General features: G+C 44.5%; 1 protein-coding gene across 5 annotated transcripts; it reads right to left on the bottom strand.

The window, feature by feature from the left end:
* Positions 1 to 1,667: 1,667 nt before the first annotated feature.
* On the bottom strand, positions 1,668 to 22,011 carry AKTIP (AKT interacting protein). Of its 5 annotated transcripts, none has more exons than XM_073307637.1 (10): positions 21,910 to 22,011; positions 18,761 to 18,876; positions 15,154 to 15,359; positions 12,301 to 12,365; positions 12,121 to 12,221; positions 10,926 to 11,014; positions 10,750 to 10,848; positions 10,345 to 10,452; positions 7,495 to 7,555; positions 1,668 to 3,949 (listed from the first exon to the last, which is right to left on the bottom strand). In XM_073307637.1, the coding sequence occupies exons 2-10, from the start codon at positions 18,800 to 18,802 to the stop codon at positions 3,839 to 3,841; spliced, it is 882 nt and encodes a 293-aa protein (XP_073163738.1). In that variant the 5' UTR covers positions 18,803 to 18,876; positions 21,910 to 22,011; the 3' UTR covers positions 1,668 to 3,838. The 5 variants fall into 5 exon arrangements, with proteins under 5 accessions (XP_073163738.1, XP_073163741.1, XP_073163740.1 ...); XM_073307640.1 differs by having other exon boundaries at positions 1,668 to 3,946; XM_073307639.1 differs by lacking the exon at positions 21,910 to 22,011 and adding an exon at positions 21,712 to 21,885.
* Between the last annotated feature and the right edge of the window lie 2,291 nt (positions 22,012 to 24,302).

The raw sequence follows: 24,302 nt of genomic DNA, 5'->3' as shown, positions 1-24,302 counted from the left end.
CACACCTCCTTTTTGGGTCAGAACACCTACAATTACAACACTCTGAAATTTCAGATTTAAATAGCTGAAACCATGAAATATGTTATTTTTTAATCCTATGACTGTGAAATTGACCAAAATTGGACCCTGAATGTGGTAGGGCCTTATCCATAGTACACCTTCCAGCTGCTGCTATAGCAGAGGCTACACAGATAGGAAAATTCATAATCCCTGGCATAGAGAATGAAGGGTGTAAAGCCCAATCTTGCAAACATGTGTACACAAGGATCAACCAACAACTGTTCCCTTGAGTCAAGTTACCAATATGTCTCTGCCAGATCAGGCATCTAGTTTTTGGGAGGTCATTCCCACAGCAGGGGGAGGAGGGTGAAAGAGTGCCTGGTTAAAATAGGAAAGTGTGACCAAGACCCTACAAACTGAGGAGTACTAAGATCACTTTTAGTAACAGAACCTGAGATTACTCCATTTGACTCAGTCCCTCTATAGGCAGGGAGGGTGAGGTACAAGACCAACATTATTTGTTATGGCACATGCAATGGAAGCACTATGGCAGTTACCTTCATAAAAAGCTAACAGTTACTTAGCCCTTGGTTTATCAGTTTAACTTTAAATATCGCTGTCCTCGTGGAGAGGAAATAAGCAGTGGATGCCTAACGTTCCAGCAAACATCTAGTTTTAAGCACTTTTTTAGATTCACGCTGACTTTGGAAGAGGGCTGTATTTATTCTGAAGGCAGAAGAGGTTGAATTTACTTTATATGTTTCAGAAATGGACTTCTAAGTTTGGGTCCCATCGATTCTGATTTGAAGCAGACTCATCTGTTGGCTTCAAACTCAAAACAGGCTTATACCTTCTACTCCTGGGGGAATTCTGCACCAAAAAGTTAAAAATTCTACATTTTATTTGTCAAAATAACTCTATAATCACACCAGTTTCAATTATTTTGGTAATTTCAAAATACCTGTAAGCAAGTATGTCTAACTACAGCCACAAAGAAATTCCCCCAGGCAGAGTGTTAAAGAAACCCTATGACAACCCAGTTCCTGTGTCTCTGCCCCCTTCCCCCAGAGCCCAGCCATGGGGTGCCCACTCCAGATACCTGCACCCCCCTTTCCCTAGAGCCCAGCCCAGACACCCATATGCCCTCCTTCCCAGAGCCCAGGGATCTAGAGGGAGAAACAGTGTGATGCTGGGTCCTGGGCTTGTATGGAGTTTCCTGCACATCACCTCCTTCCTTCAGGGTATGCTGAGAACTGCAACTGTCAGGAACCCTTCAGCTCCCCCCATGCTCCCCAAGTGTCTATTTGCAAGCAAGCTGGACTCTGCCAGGTCCTGAGGCTCCTAGTGGCTGCGAGCAGCTCATATTTGTGGGGGGCAGAAATAAATTCTACATGCATTCATTTCTGTGCAAATTCTGCATGGTGTAGTGGTGCAGAATTCCCCCAGCAGTAACCTTCAACTACAATACAGGAGAATCTCTTGGGAAGCTTGTGCACTGGCTACAGATGAAGACTGTTCACTAACACTACTGTATGGACCCTGCTCTTGCTTGTGTCAGGTTATCCACTGACAGAGAATTGCTGTTTTAAGCATGTTTTCTTCTGACACAATTTCAGCAGTCACCTTAAACTTTGCTCTTCCCTTTGTAATGTATTTTGAGTCACGCCCAGTGTAAACACTTCTTAAAAGAACTTGGTTTATGGATATATCTATTCTGTTACTGAACAAAAGCAAACCCAGCTCTTCAGTTCACCATAAATTGATACACCACATCTAAACCCTTTGAGAAACAAGTTACTTTTCCCCAAAAAATCATCAATTAACATCTCACTTACAGATTATTGCTTAGGAAGTAAGAAGGGAAAGATCTTGCCCCATCTCCTTTACATGGCATACACAGGCCCTGGAAGACCCAGTGTTGGCAGAGGGAGCTTTCCCCACACTGCAGGAACTAAGAAAGACATCTGGGACCACCCTTCCAAGCCCTTGTATAGGGGGCATGCCAGGGCTTGGGTACTCCTGAAACCCCAGGTAGACCCATGAGACTGATATAATTTAGACTGGCCTCAGGGCATATCTAATTTACTTCAGAAAGACACCATAACCCAGCATTAGAAGGGCCCTTAAAATGTCTTAAAGCAATCTCCCCCCAATATGTATTTGCACCTAGCTACCAAGATAAAATGCTTCAATACATCTGTCAGAGTTAAAGTTGTGTTGGGAGGGAACAGGCACTTCTGCCTACTAGATACATTCCTATTGGAGCAACTACTCAAAAGTTGTAGTGTAGTATCCCTCATTAGAGTTTGAGTCAAGAGTGGATTTAAAAAAAAAGTTCAAAGAGGAATTAATTCAGGCAAGTCTTAGCCTCCTGCATAAGAGAGGCTATGCTCTTGTTGATCACAGTGGTCTCTTCTTGCTTTAATCTAGAAATCTAGTGTAGCAGTAGTAGTGTATGATTTATGATGCCTTTAAACTATTTGTTTCCTTGCTTTTAAGCAGGTGTTTGGGTTTTTTAGAATGGAGAACTTGTCATTTAGCAACTTTAAAAAACAAACACAAATTAAAGAATTCTATATGATATGGGGAGCCACTACTTGTTGTGGCCTGATAACATGCTTTGTATTAAACCATTACTACTATGAGAAATTAAGAAGGGTAGATTCTCTTTAAAAAAATGTGAGCATGAGAAGCAAGGCAGGAGTACTGGCTGTGGAGTTTGGAAACTGGAACTGAAGCAGGTATGTCAGTGTATGAGAAAGGTTAAACAGAAAACAGACCTCAGACTGTCCAACATTAAAGGACTAGTGTCAAAAGTAAAAAAAAAAATCTCCCATTTCAAAACTTGTGTGCACACAAGACTAAGGATTCCTTTTAGTACCCTGGACAAAGCACATAAGAAAGACTAATTTATGTATAAAGAGAGTATCTATAACATACAATCTGATGTCTTCATACCAGCTACTCTGATATTTGTTTCAAGACTACTGTGTAGTTAAAGAAACAATGCAGCAAGGTTAACATGATTTTTTTTTTTTATTTTTTTAAGATGTCACTATTAACACACATTAGTCAAACTAGCCTAGTAATCCCTGAAGGTTTAACACATAGGAAGTCTAACATCCTCTAATATTTTATTAGATCAAAACCACCAATAAAAGCTTTGATTTTTAGTGTTTATGTAATAAAAGCCTAGTAAACCTAACCCTCTGCTCTCTCCTTGTCAGACTAATGTGTGCTTTAGTGACAACATCCATTTGCAAGTCAGTACTATATCATAGGCTGAGTGCCAATCTCAGCTCTGCCTTTCTTGAAAGTGCTAGTTGGAGTGAGTCACTGAACCCGCTATTTACAATTTAAAATCCTAGTGTATTTACAATAGAAACCAATGTATTTAAAAATCATTAAATATAGTGTTTAACTCTGCTATATTAGTTTATAGGAACACAGCTTACCTCTGGCATCAGTTTCTCCTGCTAATACTTCTGCCAGTTCCTTAAGATTTGAAATAGCTATTCCTGAAAGGAAAATAAAAGCTTAGACAAACCCTCCAGGCATTTTAGAGCCCTGGGAGTTACCATCCTAGGTGGTCTTCCTTAACAGAATTACTGCAATATTTAGAGATACTTCCATCCTCTAGGCTGCTGTTAAAACTTAATGCATATGTAAAACACTGAGAAGAGTCCACAAAAATCCATTGAGCAGGTTTACTTGAGTCACTGCTATCATTCAGTTTTTACTAATCCATTGTCAAGAAGGAAACTGCCAGTTTGCCGTCTCTCTCTATTACATTCCCTCCACCTATAGAAAGTGTTTTGTGCATCATGGTCCAGAAGAATTAGGTAGGCATGGTCTTCTCTTCTTTACTGAAAGGCTGCACTGATCCAGGCTTTACCCATGACAGCCCAGACACCTGCATGCTTTTGCAGTGCTGATCTTCTGGCTTCTTCTAGGCAGAACAAAGTTAGAGTCAGAACCCACTAAACGGTGTTTAAAAAAAAGTATAGTTTTTTTGGTTGGGTATTTTTACACTTAGCAGATCTTTATACCCATCCCTGCTTTTCAGACAGGGACATTATAAGTGCATGCTCTGGAACCTAGCTACTATTTTAATATATGTTGATAGCTTGGCAATCTGAAAGCCACTACACATTGCTAATGCCATAGACATGCAAAGTATGACATTAGGAATCTCAATGCTGCAGTACATTTTTGCTACTCTACACCTAAAGCTAGAAGCTGGTTTTTTTTTTTTTTAAACAGAACAGAATAAAAATTGAGGCCCATTCCCAACACCTTATAACAAGCATTTGCCATTTTTTCTACCAAAGTTATTGTAGTCAAAAGTAGAGTCAATCCCATTTACAGCTAAACAAATACACTAACAGGAAGGTGGTTTGTTCTGTGCTTTACTTCAAGTTGGTCCTATTACAGTATACTCATCCACTAGTATAGTGGCACTAGTGTATAGGATCCATGGTTTGAAGATGGAAGCAGCTTTGCTGAAGGTTTCTGGACACCACAGCATCCTAGTGTGCAAGAGGCAGAGGGCACCCTCCCAAACCCAGAGGATTCAAGAGTCCTAAATAAATAACCTTAACAGTGATAAAGAATGCCAATATTGTAGGAAGGGATCCTCTAAACTGATGAATGAGTATTAGAAAACCATTTAACAGTAGAGAACAAGGTGCACCACTCCAAAAACCTTACCCAACTACTAAGCTAGATGTAGAAGTGAGAATGAGCAAGCAGAAGAAAGGATTGGAATTGAGGGAGAGGGTAGATTAGTAAATGGAGCTGGCAACAGGCAAGGGGGTAAGGCATCTTCTGAAGATTACATATTCACTTCAGCATCTAGCAAAGGAAAAAAGGGGGATCAGGTTGCAGATTTCTGTATTGAAAGAATGTGTGTCTATCCAGCATGTTGCTGTGGATTGTGAGGTAGACTCCACTTAGACTTTTAGTATCGAGAGACCTACGTGTACGCCCATTATGTTATGTTTAGACAATGCACCAGTTCTGCAAGATGACATACCCCACTGGATGGGAGAGCAGTGGAAGTTTTACATGCTGATAGTATTGCCAGGCAGAAAGTTTAACTGATCCACGTGGGTATGAGAAGTGCCCCAATAGTAAAGCACATCCTTGGCGGTAAGCCAGTGGTTTCTTAATTCACCACAAATTTAATCTTGAAGTGTGAGCATGCTGGCAGAAGCCCAGAGAGTCTCCAGGAGGAAGGCAGCCCTGGAAAGTCTGAGAGAGACAGTGACAAGAGTCTCTGGTAATAGTTGCTGCTAGTTCAAAATGCAAAAAAAAAAAAAAAAAGTGGGGAAGGTGCCAGAAATCCACCAAAAATCAATTTTTTTTTTTTTTAATGTATATACATACACACACACGAAATCAGCTGCTGGGTTGCTGGCTGCAATGTAGATTTCAGTTTGAGGGCAAGAGATCCTGGATGAAGTCCTCCCTCCTACGTGCTTTAAAACTCAACAGGCCTGACCCGGTTTCCCCAAGTTTTTTGGGCACAGACAGATGCCTCCTGTTTTGAAATAAGCTATTTTGGCTCACCACTAAAATCCACGAAGTCTCAACCGTAACAATCAGTAGTCGGAGTTAAGTAAAATTTATGTACAATATTTGAAGTTAATTGGCCAAGAGGTAGCAGAATGACACTAAAGATTGAGATCTCAGAGCTCTTTTTTGTTATTGGCATTTAATCAACTAAATGCTGTTATCAAGGTTTCTATAGAAAGCCTACTCTGACAAGAGTAGTAAGCAGCAAATGACTGCTGGAGACCTAGGCTTCCATTTAAAAAGAATGAAGCCTCTCACTCTGAGGCTTGTTGTGAAGTTCAGATGTTGCCCTGATGTACCTCAGTGGTGGTGGTAAGTCCCACCTCTACCAAGGCAGACTTCTCTCCTGCAAATCTCGGTTGTTCCATAGAGGAAGACTTCCTAATCTCTTTACCAGGACCCTCAGAGTAGGTGAGCTGGGGGGGGGGGGGGAGGGAGGTTCGTCAAACCAGAGAACTACAATGCATTTCTCAAGTTATCCTCCTGCAGCCTCAGAACCCACAGAAGAGCAATCTGACTAAAGTATCTGGTATATGTTGCCGAGAACACTGCCAAGGAGCATGTAGAGCCAGCACATAATTGAGACCTAACAGAGAACCTATGTTTAGGCCAGAGAAGACGAGCACAACAGCTGAGACTTTATGCATGGAGATGCAAATCTGAGCCTGCTGAGAAAGCAGCAGGGCCTGCCATCAGAGGCATCTCAGAAGATCAGCAGTCAGTGGCTGGTGGAGGGTTTTCCCCAAGTCAGTCATCCTGCAAATCTGCAATGCCTCAGTCCAGCAAGGATACCACCAACATAGGAATTCCATTCTCTGCAAGTAGATAAAGCTCTGCAATGCTGCACTTCAGAGTGCTGTCAGTTTTTCACAGTTGGTTCCCATGCACGGATGTGGTTCAGCAGACACTTCTGATTGAGTGGGGGCAGCAATTTGTTTTTTGGGGGTGGGGAGGGGTGGAAGAGACCCATTGGAGATCCCCACCTTGGAACAGGGACTTGTCCTCATAGTAAATAAAACCCAAAAAAGGAGAGAAAGCTTCCTCCATTTCCTGCCTTTCACAGCAAGGTGTGCTCCTGCCCAAAAGCTATCAGCTTAGCTACCCCTGATCTCCAAAGTCTAGAGACTTTACCCAGTAGTCCAGCTAGATGGGTGTAATTAGACTACATTAGGGTATGAGTCAAAAACTCCCAGAATCCATCGATATCACAACAATAACATACCTTCGTTAGTACATGGTATAGGGAGTGACAGCAGCATCCCTAGTGACCAGGAAATACCATGGCTTGTGCTTCTTATTTTGTATATCATGAAGCAACTATGACATTGACCAAATTGTTATTTCTAGTGTTCTAGAACTGACATTTCCCGAGGGGAATAGCAGCAGCATTCAAGTAGTTTTAGTAAATCATTTCCCTCCTCCCAGAGTTCCTACATGTAATGCAATTAGAAAGTTCTGGAGTTTTGACTCATTTGTCATTAGGTAACAAGTCTCCTCAAATGAAGAAAGTGACTGTGTTGATGCTGAGTAGTCACCTGTTCAGGCGACAGGAGCACAACACTGAACATATCCAACCTCAGACAGGCTACCAGACAGTAACTAGTGTTAGTCATTAACCATCACTTGACACATCTGAGAAATAAAGCACATGAATCTTTAACAGTTCCCAGGCAAAGAGCTGCGTAGCCAAGATTATTTTGTAAGTGAGCTGCTGCATGCTCTGTGCTTTTGAGACTCAAGACATTTACTTAACTGCCCAACTTTTGACACCCACTTATAAAAGTCTTATAGGTACGTGTAGGATTTTATAAAGAATACAAGCTCTTTACAAAAATAAATGAAGACCATCCCTGCTCTATAGTGCCCAATACATTGAGTGTTACTGTAGTATAAATAAGTTGGACTTTGTCTACATACTTTCTGAGTCAACATCTTCTCTCTAGCTTCATCATGTATAGCTGGATTCCATGGAGAAAAGCTATAGAAGAAAGCAGAAGTGTTACAAACTTCATTTTGCTTTAATGTTCCCTCACCCAGCTACCCACTTCAGAGGAAAAAAACAGCAATGAGTGGGGGGAGATTTCTAATGTTACTCTGAGCTTTCAGTGAGCTGCAAAACCTTTTGTTTCCCCCACCAACGGCATCAAGAGAAAAAATACCTAATCCACAAAGTGGCTCATCACAGATTTCATCCAACATATCTGCTCAGTGTCAAGCACCCAAATACTCATTTCAGCTGATACCAACACCAAGAATTAGGAATTCACCACCAATGCCAAATACACTAATAGTGATTAGTTGACAGGTCCATCAAAATTAAGTTTCACAGAGCTATATTGCCACTGCAACAGTTCAAACTATGAGCATGCAAGTTCAACTTGTAACTATCTGAACACCAGATCTGTTCCTTAATGTGACCAGATTATTTTATCAGTTATTCATTAAGCAAGCCAAGGGTTTAATGGATAACCGGTAAGGAAATTTACATATTAATTTAGCAGTGTTGTTGCAGTCATGTTGGTCCCATATAGGGTGACCAGATTTCTTGATTTTATAGGAACAGTCCTTATATTTGGGGCTGTGTCTTATATAGGCACCTATTACCCACCACCCCCCCGTCCCAATTTTTCACATTTGCTATCTGTGTCTCCAATATCCTGGGACTAGGGTTACCAAGGTGGATGAGGTAATATCTTATATTGGTCCAATGTCTGTTGGGGGAGGGAGGGAGAGGTAGAGGTAGAGGGACTTCCAAGCTTGCATAGAGCTTTTCTTCAGGTCTGGGAAACAGTGTCACAGCTAAATAAAAAGGTGGAACAGATGGTTTAGCGTAAGTAGTTAACATATTTCAAAGGACCATTCAAGATGAAGTGGCCTGTTAACAGCTCTCCAGACACAGGGGTAAAGGAGGAAAAAAGCTGGGGAGTTTAAGTGAGTTCTAGATTGTAGTAAGCTATAAATCCAGTTTATCTATTCAGTCCATGATGTTTAGTATCTAGCAATGTTATGAATTTAATGTCTTAGGCTTGTCTTTTGCAGATGTTGGGCAGATTTCCTTAGAGAATGAGGAGTGAGGTCAGATTGAGTCTCACTGCTTTGTAAAAAAGTGTTAACCCATAGACGATATGGTGTGTTTGTCTTATTTTTCTGAGAGTTCATTCAAGAGCGTAGCGATTGACTAGTTTCACCCACATAGTGGTTACTGGAGCATTTAGCACAGTGGATGAGGTACACCACATGTGATAGGCATGTGTAGGATGCATGGATTTTGACAGGTGTGTTGTAGAGGAAGGGGGCATTGATCACAGCAGTGGAAATGTGTCTACAAGTTTTGCATCACTTGTTCTGCCAGGGTATGGTATCACTGAATTGGTATGTCCTGGTCTGTGGGGAACTTACTTCTGATAAGCTTGGAGAGGCTGGAATTTGACAGCCAGAGAAGGGGTGCAGGAAAGATTTTTCAGGATGTGGTTCCCATCAACTGTGGGTTGTAATTGTTTGAAGATACTCACTACAACAGGCAGGAACCCACAGCGGGTGACAACCAGAGGTGCAGTCAGAGGGGGGTTTATTACTGTATCAAAACAGCATCTCTTGGGATATCTGGGTGGCACATTCCGTGATTGTGTTAAGGTGTATATCCCAGACTTTTTCCTCAGAGCTTATTCTGTGGTATCCAAGTGCCTGGTTGTAGGTAACAGAATTCTTGGTGTGTCTGAGGTGGTTACTACATCTGTGAAGACAGGTGTGGTGATCAGGGGGTTTCTTGTACATCGTTGCCTTTAGGGTTCCATTGCTGAAGCTGATCATGATGTCCAGGAAATTGATGCTAGCGTGGGAGTACTCTAGAGAGAGTTTAAAGAGATGTGGTGGAAATCATCAATGAGATGAGTCAGTCTGTCCACAGGATGAAAATATCAATGATATACCTGAGATACATTGGTTTTGTGGTGCATTTGTCCAGAAATTCTTCTTCCAGGTGGCCCACAAAGAGGGTGGCTTACTGGGTAGCCATTCTAATACCCGTGGCTGTTCCCATGGTTTGGAACAAGTGTGTGTTAGTGAATGCAAAATTGATCAGGATGAAATGGATTAGTTGGACAGTGTGTTTGGGATGGATATCTGAGGGTTATCCAGTCTAGTAAATACTTGAGGTACGCAGCAATGAAATCATTGTGAGGGATGTTCGTGTACAGGGAGGTGATATCCATAGCGGCAAGGATGGTGTTCTGAGGGAGGTTGTTAATGTTGGAGTTTGTAGAGGAAGTCAGCTGTGTCCTGGAGGAAACTGGCCCCCACAAAACCTTTTCCTCCTTTTATCCCTTATGACTGGAGAGGTGTTAACAAGCCACTTCACCTTGAATGGTCCCTTGAAATGCTTTAACTACTTATTCTAAACAATCCATTTCATCTTGTATTTAGCTGTGTACATGCTGAATACCTTTCTCAGACCTTTAGAACTGTGCAAGTTCAAAAGCTTCTCTCTCACCCCAACAGAAATTGGTCCAATAAAAAAAAATTACTTCACCTACCCTGTCTCTCTAGCAGTGTTACGTGAGTCTGCATTAAGCTTTTACTCAGTATTAACTGTCAACTACCCTGATTCAGAGATGTGTATAAAGGGATTTTTGTAAAGGAGGAAAAGGAACCGTCAGGGTTATTAGACAAGAAGTGATGGCATACTACGACTTGGCATCAAAAGCTATACTGTGCTTGAATTCAAACAGCAGAACATATGGAATTAAGTATAACGCATAGGCTACTTACCTAATTGCATAGGGATCTTCTATTTTAGGCTGATCAAATAAGTGACTGCTGCATAGTTTGATACTGTCTACCACCTTACTTTTGAAGAGCTGAATATCTTTTTCATATCTATAAGAGAGACACTTCTTAAAACTTCACCATATGAAATTAGCAAGATGTAAAATAGTCTTGGTTTTTCAAGATGATGGTGGAGGCTAGGGGAATGAGGTATTTTAAGTTTGTTCAGCTATCTGATGCTGTATACCATAAACAGGTGCTAAACAAATGATACAGTAAATTTAGCTGTTTAATCTAGACTCTGGCATAGGTATTGTGTCTGTAAGTAAACAAACAAACAAAAAGCTTAATGAAAATGGAATATGAAGTTCTAAATACATAGCCAAAACAGTTTAGGAGGACACCTACAGCACCGCAGCTTCCGGATTCAAAGGACTTGTCGTATCAATCTTGTAGAAGACTCTGCGAGCATACATTAGTACTTGCCATATATGATTATGGTTTCGCCTAGGAAGAGAGTAGGTAGTTAGTGAGGGACAGAGGTTCAGCATTTCTGTATTAGACACCAGTACATTAGTACTCACCTCCATTTTGCAAATGCTCTTTTCACATCTAATTCACCTGAGAGGGGATCTACTAGTGGGTGGAAGACTGGTAGGTCGAACACCAAGCGCTGTGTTAAAGATAAAAGTTCAAAATTGCTTTAGTGAAATTACTCAAGCCTATGGTTAATCTGATTCATAATAAACTTTCACTAAGATGTGTTTTTAGGACCCTGTTAATGGGTGCCCAAATCCTTAAGGGGACCTCTGCTACTTTTGTTAGAAGCAACCTCTTGCATTGCTTGAATTGAGAAGAGGGGAAAAAAATTTTACTTTTAAACATCTGACAGTATTGTGTCTGGCCAGTTCACTGTTTCCTCTTTATAGTTAGTTCTCCTATTGTTTGTGTAAGTTCCTACAGCAAGAGGGCAGTTAGTTTTAATAGAAAAAATGATTTAAAACACCAAAACTGGCAGAGGGACCTAGGAACAGGAGCAGAATTAACCATTTTCAACTCTTTTTTAAACAGTTTCCCCACTGATGCTGTCCCTTTAAAAGGGATTTAAATTACTTCTTAAAAGCTGTCAATTAAACTGCTTCCTTCAGGAGTTTGTGGCTGTAATGTTCTGCCATCATAAAAAAAAATTATGAAAGCCTGGCTAAGCACATCTTCATTGTGCTCTGAAAGCAATCATATTGACCAAGGAGGAGACCAATTTCATAACCAACAATATTCTGCTGCCAGTCCTAAAAAGTTTGATCCTAGGAAGGAACAAAAGTATTCCAGTTGGACAAAGGCACAGGAATCGTGTTTCATTTTACATATCAAAAGGAAACAAAGTTACTGAGACAAAGTAGCAGATGACAGCTCCATTCCCACCTTGACCCAAGCTTAAGAGTCAAGAAAATACTTTAAGTAGTCAACCACTCCTCTAAAGGCTACTATGATCCAGGAGTCATAATTACAGTTACTACAATGCAAGTCCTAAACCTCTAATAGGACCGGTCGAGCCTGAAAGTCAACCCCACACCCAATGTAGACAGTGGAGTTGCTACAGAGTAACAAGATGATCCTCCACGGACAGTAGGTAGGGTGTACAAGCCAGTCAGCAATGTGTTCCTAATCTTCACCAACCAGTGAACAAAGCCAGTCCCAGGAACTGAACAAATGTCATTCTCCAACTCCATAAAAGGAAACTAAGTTTCATGATTGTTGTTAGATCACTCCAGCACTTACTGGGCAGTCGCCATCTGGGTAATTGTCAGGGATGTAGACTGTAAATTTGAACACACCATCCTGGTAGAGGCCATGTCTTATGAATATTACTCCAAACCACACTGTAAGGGAGAAGAGTTGTATGAGTTGGTGCAAAATGCCTTAAATATGGTAAAATAATAGAACTACTCCTGAACTTACTTAATGCTGATCTGTAAGATGGCTGCACATAAACTCCTGGCAGCTTCTGCTTTACGACCAAAGTGCTGTAATAATAATCAGTCATTTAGGATAAAGAGCTGTCTGAGGACCGGATTAGCATATGCATTCTGCAGAAGACTTCTCAGTACACAAGACAGCCCAGTGCTGTGCTGCCAATATCTCAACAAGGAACTCTTAGAAATATTTTCCTTCCAATCCCAAGGGTGGATGTGCCCACGGGGGGAGGGGTAAGGGACTAAAGAATCCACTTTCCCTCCCCCCCCCCATTTAAAGAGATATTGGCAGGAAATTCTTATGCCTCTTGTTCCAAGGTTACTGGAAATGAATGTTTAGGAGGAGAGTGAAAATGACTTGACCCAGTGCTGACTTGTTAAATATATTACTGAAAAATGAACTTTCCCTCCTATAGTCAGTTTCTCATTTGTATGGCTCTTACACAGCAATGGAAGAGAGATTTTATAGATAATTTGACAGATTTGGGGCAGGTGTGGTGAAGGATAACTGCTTGTGGTTCTATTTTTTAATATTAACCAAAGCTTTAACTTGAAATTTAAACAATGCTTTCAGTCATAATCATGGTAACTACTGTAGGTCAAGGGCAAAGTGGTGTGGCAACAGAATAGGGCAAGTGAAGATGCCAACCAAGGAGGGCAGGCAAGTGCAAGAAATCATTTTAGACAAGTAAGGCCTCAGAGTACCAGGAGCAATAGGTGAGGGCTGAATCACCAAATCCAAGGCAAGAAAACAATGCGAAGTATGACCTGAGTTTTGACCCCTATTTTCTCCCTTCCCACTCCCCAGTCATTTAAGACTGGTCATACAAGTTTGAGCTGAGCCCTCTACTTTGTGTCATGGAGTTACTAACTTGATGATTTTACGCAGTTCATGTCCAATGGATTACAACTAATTTCTCCCTTCACCTTCCTCTATTGCTTTTGCCCTTTAGTAGACACCATTACATCATGGAAATAGCATTGCAATGCTGAGAGTGGATAAAAAAAGACAACATTTTTGCTGTTTGAGAGTGGGAAAAAAATTGGTATGTTTCCAACATTTAGTGTTTCCAACACCAAATAGAATTTTACTGAGCCATTCACTGAAAACGAATGGTTAACAGTATTCAGCTAAAGCAATTTATAAATAGGCTTCTCTGATTAGCTGGCATACTCACAAGTCTGTTTTAAGCTGAACACAGAAGGCCAACAATGAACTAGTGAAATGTCTGACTGTACCAGCATCAAAGTCAGACAACATCATTTGTTATAGTACCCTTTTTTAAAAAAAAACCTTTGTTATCAGTGCCTTCCACTCAGGCTTTGATTTCCATGCCATCAGCAACTGCTTAGCAACAGGAAACCATTATTCTCCACTGCACTCCATGACACTAGCATCTTAACTTGATGAAGATGTTAGAAACTCAGGTTGTCAGAAGATTAACTAGAGCCCCACAGCATGAAAGAGTGTATGTAAACTTTCTAAATAGAACTAAAAGCTTTTTAAAGAGCTCGCATCTTCAGTTTATTAAGATTTTTAAATGGAAAAAGTGTTTTTCAAAGTTAGTATTGAATCAGGGCTTAAGGGAATTGCATTCAGAAATCCGTTTCATAGCTGAGAATGCACCAGACGAAGTGACTAGACAAGTTACATGACTAAGAAGAAAAATTTGCAATACAAATGTGCATCTTATGCTCCCTCCTACACTCACGATCCCAGACTGATCCATGGAGCAGTGGTCCAAAGCACTTCCTGGTGATCCGGGGAAAGCTGACTAGTTACATTTCATTGGCTCCCCCCACCTCGTTATAAATTTCATGGTAAAATTCATTAGAAGATGGCTTTCCTAATATTGACTTTCCATGTAAGTAGACACTTTAGTTGCTGCACATTGATCACACATGACTGAGGAACAGTCCACAGTATGAGAAAGTCTGGGAATCACTGATTTGGATAACCATATTTCCCAAAGGGAAAACAGGATACCATGTGGGGCTAGTCTGAAAACCCCACCTTTGCAGCTTGTCCAAGCACCCTGAACCTACCACCTCCCACGTGGGGCTGGCCCAAGCCACAGGCCTGAGCCCCCATCCCCATATAGGGCTGGCCCCCATGCCAGGCTGGAGCCGGCATCGTTGCTTGCCCAAGCCCTGCCTATCCCTTGTGCAGAGCAGCATTACCACTCCCCCACCATCACATGTTCATCTGCACCCTTTGACAAAAGTGGGCATTTGTCCTGTCTACTCTTGCCATCTGATCAAGCGGGCAAGAACAAATGGGACAAAAGCCCACTTTTGCCAAAAAAGTAGGGACAGCCAGTAAAGGCCTTAAAAAAAGGGACCGTCCCGGCCAAAACAGGATGTATGGTTACTCTATCACCAATACACCCGCCATATTAGGCAGTGGTGATTAGGAAGATAGGTTAACTAAAAGCCAATGAATGTCCAGCAGGAAGGTGCCATGCTATCTTTCATTTATTTATTTATTTTTTAAAAAAGTATATTTCCTTCCTAAAAGCAATTTAGTGTACACTTTTCATCTTATGAGGATGCCTAGCGCCCAAGATACCAAACTTAAAATCCAAATATACCTATGTACAAAAGGACCATCCAAAGCTATAGCCAAAAACAAACTTCAAAAAAGCAACTCCTCTCCAAGATAACTGATTATATTAATTTTGCAGGGTTAAGTGTTTAAATGAGCATCCTGGGTATGGTTTTAGAAGTTCTATACAAGAACTGTTTCTAAAGCTACTCCCTACAATGATATTTAAAGTTTTCTGAAGTACAAGACCAGTGAGATAAAAAGGTGAAATATTTTAAAACTAAAGCAACATACAATTCCGCAAGGAGAGAGTATTCCAAGTAGAAAGGCCCATAGGAGGCATGTGTTCCATTCGTAGACTGGGATGAAGGGGCAGGAGAAGCAGGCTTGGTCATCGGCAGAGCATTTTTTGGAATAGAAGGCAGCTGTTTCTTTGTAGAGGTGCGTGGAGGACTGGTTCTCAACTCTCCAGTCAGAGTCTTTTCTTCTGTTTCAGGTCTCTGTCAAATACATATACAATATATATTAGCATTTCAAGTTTATATTTCATAAAACACTGAATAATTTAGGCTGCAAGCTAAATTCAATTATATACCAACAAAGTTGAATTAGGTTTGAAAGATTTCACCTTACTTGTTATTACATAATCATGGACTCCACACAAGTCACTTCCTTACAGGTTTTCTTTATTACTGGCACTGGCTGAAATCTGAGCAGACACTGCTTTAGTTTTTAGTAGGTGGTAAAAGCTGTAGATTAAAGCAAATTACGCCTCCACAGCCTCAAATTAGAAACTGACAGGTAATCTAACATCAACTTCCAAATCAGTCTTCATTTCCAATCCTCAGTGTATTGAGATGAACCACTTCAATTCCACTAACAAGTCTCTCTGCAATTTAAATACATGAATGATTAGCATAGTAAAGAAGTGAGAGAGTGTGGAACATTCTGGGGCGATGAGTTCAAGGGAATGATGCCTTCCATTTCTGTAGAAAATGTTTGTGCTGAGGCAGGCACAATATAACTGAGTAGATTATACTAGCCTATCCTCATTGTTTGTAACCATCGCATTAGATAGCCTGGGCTGCCTATAGTCCTTCAGCCATCTGCACAGAAGATAGAGATTTTACATATGTCAGTTGTAAGTATTTAACTGGTTAATATAGTGAAAGACTATCATGCTTTCTATTTTACCCAGGAAATAATCACCACTGCACTTAAGTAGTCAGAAGGCCTGAGAAAGTGTTCACTCTAAGTACAGGAGAATTAGTTATGGTTCAGTGGGTAGGCCAAGACACAGACTTCTGAGTTACTGGTTAGAATTTAGACTAGTTTTAGTGATGGAAAGTTACCATGTGACTGGTGTCTTCTGTAAAAGGTCTGAGAACTGACTAATATCCACATCATAATCACCACCACTATAACTTTCACCATTGCTGAGAATTTTGGAAGTAAAAGACTGAAGAGTTCTGAGACTGAACTTTTAGTTGTTCTTCCTCCTGATAAATGACAACATGTGGGACAGATTGTTCCACACACTCCTGGGGAAATTCTGCACCACTGAGCATGTGCAGAATTCATGTCCTCTGCAGATTTCTTTGCTTCCCTGAAGAAAACTGACTTCTGAAAGGGAAGTCACAATAGAGGGCAGGCCCCCCTTCCCAGTACTGCAGGCATGTCATTTTGGGTGCCTGAAACAGGTAGCAGAGGTAAATCACCATGGGGCTGGGGATGTCCCGGCAGGTGGCTTCTACCCTGTGTGGGGCTCAGCTGTTAGTCCCAGCTGGGCTGGGGAGGACAGGACTCTCTTCCCCTGCAAGGAGCAGCCAGGGTCAGCAGGCCAGGTCCCACCCAATATCAGAAGTGTCCCCCAGCTGCAGGAAGTGCCATGCACACGCATCCCACTTCCTGCCCCCATCACTCCCCAGCTTAGGTAAAAGGAAGAGATGGGTCATTGTACATGGAGCTGCTCCCTGGTCCACCCAACCCCCATGCATCCAGACTCCCCCTTGACACCCCCAACATGCAGACTCCTCTCCACTGAGTCCCAAACATTCTTCACCTGGACCCCCCTACAGAGTCTCACTCCCATCCCAAACCCCCACCCCCAATCATCTGGATCCCACACTGAACCCTCTTACCCAACACCTGGATCCCTCCCACACTAAGCCCCTCCACACTTGGATCCTGCCAGGATGAGCCTGCCTGCCCCACATCTGGCTCAGGGCCAAGGCTGGACATGTACGCTAGACGCTGTCCCTCTCGCTTGCCATCTTTGTGTGCTTAGCTTGCAGATACAGGGCCCGAGTGTATTCCTGAGGCAGGCCCAGCCTTTGCACTGTGTCGGGTCAGGTGCAGCCTCACCACCAAGTCCATGGGAGGAAAAGAGAGTGAAAGAGGAGGAAGGTGGTTGGGGGGCTAGGCTGGGCTGAAGGGTAATCTCCCACCTCCGTGCAGCCAGTGCCCTATGCTCCCCACTGCCATGCTGAAATCTTCACATTTATTTATTGACAAATAAAATATGCAGACTTAAAATTTTTGACAAAGGATTGCTTCAGACTAGTACAGGCGGTCCTCGACTTTACAACATTCAACGGACGGCACTTATAATAATTGGTTTAGACTTTATGACACTCGGTCCCACAATGGAGTGAATTGCAATCCTGAATTATGACGTTTCGACTTACGAGGCAATTTGCAGGAACCAATTATGTTGCAAGTCTGAGGACTGCCTGTATTCAACATCTCTTTAGTTTACTATCCATTTAAATAATATATGGATATTCTGTCTACCTTGCTCAGTACTAGAACTCAATACAGAAATGTCCTCACAACGAAGAGTGGGGAAAGCCTTGGCAAACCACTTCTAACAAGATGTTATGTAAATCTGAGCAGCTTCACTAATTTTTTTAAGAGGGTACATTCACTGTAGATTATTCAAATTTTCAAGATACATACAGAATCATAAGTATTCAAACCAACAGCAACCTTTTCCAGTATTTTTATTCATGGCTTTTCACATTCATCTGTAATAGATCTATTTTATATGCAGCTCTGATAGTTCTTTAAAAAACATAGCATAGAGGAAGAGCCCTCAGATCTACACTCAAAATAGGCCCACCCAAGTGCCCAACTTTAAAATATATAATTGACATGGCCCTAATTGAATGCTAGAGAGGCATTCAAGGTTAGCTTTTGGATTCACAACCATGACAATCATGACTTGCCAAACCTAGAAGGCAATCCATAGTTTTGCTATTTTCCAGCACTAGTCTGGGGTTGGGGAGGTGAAGGACCAGAGAATGAGAGTGAGAACCATGTTGAAGAGCACTCCCTGCTCTCTTCCCACAAAGAGTTGTGGATGGAAGACAGGTTTTAAAAATCTGACCTTTTAGAAGCCTGCTATTTGTGCTCATCTTTTATGTCAAATAGACACAGAAGTCCCAGGTACGCACCTTAAGTCCAACAAAGGTTAAAGCTTGGCCCAGAGTAACACAGCTGCAAGAACCTGGATAGACTCAACATGGTTCAAGTTACTAATATCCACCTCTTGATGAGGTAGTCATGGATTTCAGTTTCCCATGAAAAGACTGACTTATACTTAGGCAAACATTGCAGTATAATACTGCAAGTTAGAGGATTCAGTTTTAGACTCTGCTAACCAGAGCTATCTTCTGTTTACTTCATGGCTGTCTAGGTGACAGTCAAGAAACCCACAGCATTTTGATAACGCTATCTTGTCAAGATTTCTCTCTCAAGATGGATTCTGAGGCTTCATTTTAAGTCACTTAGATAGTTACAGGCTTTATATTTTGATAAATGTAAATCTGTATTGTAATATTATGCAGTACAGCTCGATGAGGTGATTAACAATGCATATATTATTTATTAAAATATCCACCTTGCGTGAGGAACTTGTAGACATGCTCCAGAAAGGGTTCATAACGTGTATCCCAAGTAAAGGGCTGCAAATGTTGTCTCCAGACCCTCTCCAGCACTTTGATGTCACTTTCTAGCCTAAAAACATACAGAATTAGAAGTTAAAAAGTGTGTCATAACAAAGGAAAAAACAAACAAGGATTTCAACACATTTGGGGTCAGATCTAATTAGCCTATTAATAGGACATGACAACATTCATTTTGAACTTCAGAAACATAAGTTTCTGAAACAGTAATCTACCTCAACTAGTTCAAAAGCGCTCCAAAATATTTCTAAACATTCATAAAAATCAACAGAAATCATATTTGAACATAAACACCTTTCAGTCATTCTCTTTGAATTTCTATCTGTACTCTCCTCTTTGCAAAGATGCCATTGGACAGGCCTGCAACCGCCCAATGGGGAATTCAAGAAAACTAAGCTACCCAACAAACAGCTAAGTCCAATTGTGGACAGCACTCTAATAGTCTATTCTGTAGCTTGGGCAAGCTTTTTCATCCCTGGTTTGGATCAGCTGACTCTGCAAGACTATATGCCTTTTAAGAGTATTAGTTTGAAAGTCTCTGCCATTCCCAATGAAGGAATTAAGCTTGTTGAGCTTTCATCATGTGTGTCATTTTGTTTTTATTTGCATAGAAATGCAGCCAGGAATAGATAAAGTCACAAAATGTAGAAGTTTCTCTGTAGCCTTTTTTTTAAATTGTGTTCCATTACAAAAAGCACACTATGTATTTAGTATGATCAGTGGTCCCAACAGAAAATACTCCAGTAGAAGTGGGAATTTCATTGAGGCACTTACCATTTGGATCCCTGCCTCTACTACTCCCCTTCCATTTAACATCAGTTTATCTACTTTAAAGAGATTTCAGCTCCTCTGTGTGTGAAGCAGCTCCTCTCTAGTACAGCCCATTTCTCCACCTCTTTCTAACTCTGAATTTCTCTCCCCAATTTCTTCTGTTTCCCCCCCCCCCCCCAATCTCTAGTTATAGTAACTAAAGTATTTTGGTATGCAGTGCAGATGTAGCTGTGTTGGTCCCAGGATATTAGGGACACAAGGTGGGTGAAGTAATATCTTTTATTGGAACAACTTCTGTGTGTGGCTCAAAAGCTGGTCTCTCTCACTAACAGAAACTGGTCCAATAAAAGATATTACCGCCCCTATCTTGTCTCTCTAAAGCATTTTGTAACAGTTTTATATAACTTCTATATGATTCTGTAGGATAATGATTCATGAGTCAATTCACCATTAATGCCTGTCCATTTCTTTTATGGCTGTTATAATAGCTTTTTTCCCAGATCAAATAATCACCAGTGGCTAGCCTCAGTCAAGACTAATGGTCCTGTTTTTCATTACACAATTTGATTACATTCAGCCAGGTAAGTTAGGAAATAATGTTCCTTTAAACTTAAAGCAGCACTTGTAAAAACGTGAAATTTCAACAAAGCCATATCGGCCTGCATTTTAAAGAAAAAAATCAATTCAACTAGATACAAATAAAGCATTTTATATCAATAAAACTTCAGACACACTAAGTGTTTCACTGATTTAACTATGTAGTTACATTCAGTAGTTAAAATTGGTACATTAACAGAGCTCAGACAAGCCCTCAGATTTTGAGTCTTCTCAAACTTCATCCACTCATTTTCAAGTCATCCACCCACTCAGATTATGGCTTCACAATCACATCCTTATGAATAGGTTCTCCAGCATGACCCCTCCAGCCAACAAATTTACAAGATACATTCAGGACTCAAGATACAGGGAATAAGTCCCATCCCTGTTTTCTCCCTCCTGCCCCTTCAAGCACACACTTCGGATTACAGCCCCCAGGTATTTGTTGATTATCATACACATTGTAAGGAGAGTGATCACTTTAGATAAGCTCTTACCAGCAGGAGAGTGGGGTGGGGGGGGGGTATTTTTTCATGCTTTGTGTGTATAAAAAGATCTTCTACACTTTCCACAGTATGCATCCGATGAAGTGAGCTGTAGCTCACGAAAGCTTATGCTCAAATAAATTGGTTAGTCTCTAAGGTGCCACAAGTCCTCCTTTTCTTTTTGCGAATACAGACTAACACGGCTGTTACTCTGAAACCAGGTATTTGTTGGGATCAGATCATAAGAAATGCTGAATGAACAGGACTATTGAGACATCTCTGACCAGTCAAACTGGTCTGCAAACGCTGCTTCCTCAAGGCAGTATCATGACCACACCTTTATACAAAGGCCTCCCAGCGTCTCAGTCACAGTTCTCATGGGACAGTCCCTTCCCCATTCCCTTCTCACGCTTTACCTTTATTTCTCCGTCACTGCACACCGCACTAATCCACTAGTTAAGCTGCACCAGGCTGATGCGTTTCTGCCCTGCAAAGCTTCCGGTTCACAGGCACAAGCGGGCAGCCCACAGCCGCCTGTGCTCAATGGGCAGGTTACAGAAGCCGGGGCTGGGGATGCTCGAGCTCAGAGCGCACGGAGGAGGAGGAGGACGACGACACGGAGGTCACAGGAGAGCAGGCAGACGCGGCGAGCCGCCGGGGCGCGCCGGGGACGGCCGGAGACACCGCGTTTATAGCTCGGAAAACGAGCGCGTGCGAGTCGAGGGGGAAATAACGCCGAGGGCTTGTCCTCGCCCACCCAAGCCGGCGCCCCGCCGCCCGCTCCCCCTCGGGAGCGACAACGGCCGGCTCTGCCTCCCCAGCCCCCTGCCCCGCCGCACGCCCCCGGCCGGACCACCCCCGCCGCCTCATGATACCGCCCGGCACCTGTGCCCACGCGCCGCCGCACCTGTGAGGGGAGCGGGCCCGACCCACCGCCCCCTCCGCCGCGAGGCGAGCAGAGCCGGTAGGGCCGCCACCGCCTGCCCCTGGCGCCCGTCCCAGCCCCGTGCCGCCAGAGCAGCCCCGTCACCTACCCCGCAGCAGCCCCTCCCACCGCCGCAGCGACCGGCTCTCTCAGCCCTCAGCGCGTTCGCCTTCCGGCGGAGACTGTCTCCGCCCGGCCGCCGTTACTGTGCTAACTGCAAGGAGGGGACCCCGCGTTTTCGTCTTTCCCGCTACGCAGGGGAGCCGGGCGGGGCTGTAGCACAGGCGGGCTCCAGGGCCTCACTCACCCTCACGACTTCCCCAGACACCTCACTCCAAGCGCGGCCGAGTCCCCGCCAGCGCCTCCGTCCTCTTCCCCCCGTCCACAGCTCTGTTTAACCCCCGCCCCCAACAGCAATATCCGGCCGGCCTCTGACACGCATTGGCCGCAGAGCCAGCCAATCACAGGCCGACCTTTCCGGACAAGTGTTGTGACTGCGGTTCGATGACTACCACACTGGCCAATCAAAACCTCCGCCCCTCCTGTGACGCTCCAAACGCGGCCGCACCCGGTTACCAAGGTACGCTGCCCGTCGCCAATGAGGACGACGACGATTGGCGAGAGAACTTGTGGGAGGTTTTAGTGGGGGCCATGGATGACTAGGAATGGGCATTGCTGCGATAGTGAGTGACAACGATTGGCTGATACAGGTGTCACTCTTTGGGGGCGGGGTAAGCGGATAGATGACTTATTTCGATTGGCTGATAGTCCCGCTCTCTGCTATGCTAGCGATTGGCTGGCAGAACCGTCGCTTGCTGAGGGGCAGGACTAGTGGGGTCAGACGTGCCTGTGATTGGCGGTAGCCTAGCAGCTGCCAGGCGCTGGGGCGGGGCTGGGGATGTCCCACCTGCCCCACCTTTGGGGGACAGCCAGGCCCAGCTCCTTGCTCCCGGCCGCTCCTTGCAGCGCGCTTCCGGATTCCGGTCGCCTGCTGAGCCGCTGGCGGGGGGGGAGGGGGGCTCTAGGTCGCGGGCTTCAACTGGGAGAAGGGAGCCCTGTGTCCCGGCTGGGGGCCTCCGTCGGTGTCAGCCCGCGGCTGCAGCTCGGGGCGCGCTTAGCGGGGCGACGCCGTGGCTTAGGGAGACCAGGCTCTGCTGCAGAGCGGATGCGGACTTGCGGTTGCTTTGTGGGTCACGCAGGGTCCGATGCCCATTTGCAGTAGCTGAGAATCCGGCCCTAGTTCTGACATCCCCAGTTACACCCTTTCTTCAGTAGACTTCACCGCCCTTGCTCAGGGGGGCACCGCACCCCGCGATTCTTGTAGCCTGCACGGGGTTCATGTAATCCCGCCCGGGGGCCAGTCGCCAGGCCCTGCATTTTGTACTAGAGTATCGCTGCCGTGGAGATTTAAGGAGACTGCATAGTGGCTAGGCCATGGCAGAGAGAGTTATTCCAGAGGGCACGTTTTCCTCGGCAGATCTGTTCAGATAGGTGGGCTCTTGGGACCTGATTCACCATTGCCCTGCATTGCATATAGTCATTTACGTGACACCACTGCACAGGGTCAGAGGCTGCCGTTCTGGTCTGGCGGCGTTTGACGCCCGCTCTACAGCTGCTTAGCACCGCTGTACATTCAGTGACTGCAGGCTTACAGGGAATCAGGCCCTTTACGTGGGAGAAGACAACAGGGTGAGAGGTTTTAGTGCAGGGGTGAGCAAACTACGGCCCGCGGGCTGGATCCGGCCCCTCAGGGCTTTGGATCCCACCCGCGTGATTGCCCCCTATGGTGCCGCAAGCCCTATCTCTGGAGCCGCGTGGGGGGGGGGCGGAGGTCGGAGGGGCAGAGGACTCCATGCGTTGCCCTCGCCTCCAGGCACCGCCCCCCACAGCTCCCATTGGCCGGGAATGGGGAACCATGGCCAATAGGAGCTTCGGGGGAGATACCTGGAGACGTAGCAAGGGCAGCGCAGGAAGCCCTGTGCCCCCCTTCTCCCAGGGGCCACGCAGGGGCGTAGTGCTGGTTGCTTCCTGGAGCAGCGCAGCGTGGAGCCTGCCCTGGCCCTGGCGCGCGGCGCTGCCACCCTGGAGCCCAAACGCCTCCTGCACGCCACCCCCCAACTCCCTGCCCTGAGCCCCCTGCTGCACCCTGCACTCGCACTCCCGTGCACCCCAACTCCCTGCCCTGAGCCCCCTGCCTGCACCTCACACCCCTCCTGCACCCCAACTCCCTGCCCTGAGCCCCCTGCCTGCACCTCACACCCCTCCTGCACCCCAACTCCCTGCCCTGAGCCCCCTGCTGCACCCTGCACTCGCACTCCTGTGCACCCCAACTCCCTGCCCTGAGCCCCCTGCTGCACCCTGCACTCGCACTCCCGTGCACCCCAACTCCCTGCTCTGAGCTCCGTCCTGCAGTCCACATCCCTCCTGCACCCCTGCCCTGAGCTCCCTCCCGCAGTCCGCACCCCTCCTGCACCCCTGCCCTGAGACCCCTCATACACCGTGCATGCCTCCTCTGCCGCAATCCCTTGCCATGAGCCCATTCCTGTACACTGCACCTCCTCCTGCACCCTGCACTCCCTCCTGCACCCCAACCCCCTGCCCTGAGCCCCCTCCTGCAGCCCGCACCCCTCCTGAATCCCTGCCCTGAGCCCCCTCATGCACCGCAACCCCCTTCCCTGAGCCCCCTCATACACTCCGCAC

The sequence above is a fragment of the Lepidochelys kempii genome, chromosome 12, assembly GCF_965140265.1.
Source record: "Lepidochelys kempii isolate rLepKem1 chromosome 12, rLepKem1.hap2, whole genome shotgun sequence".
Classification (NCBI taxonomy): Eukaryota; Metazoa; Chordata; order Testudines; family Cheloniidae; genus Lepidochelys; species Lepidochelys kempii.
The sequence above is the reverse complement of the archived record's forward strand: the minus strand, read 5'-3'. Positions and strand labels throughout refer to the sequence as shown.

Excerpts from the sequence above, each read along its gene's own strand:
- AKTIP (XM_073307637.1), bottom strand. The coding sequence starts at position 18,802 with ATGAACCCTTTCTGGAGCATGTCTACAAGTTCCTCACGCAAG. Across the intron at positions 12,222-12,300 it reads ATCTTACAGATCAGCATTAA|TGTGGTTTGGAGTAATATTC; the intron begins GTAAGTTCAGGA and ends TCTCCCTTACAG. Across the intron at positions 10,453-10,749 it reads AATCCGGAAGCTGCGGTGCT|ATATGAAAAAGATATTCAGC; the intron begins GTAGGTGTCCTC and ends TCTCTCTTATAG.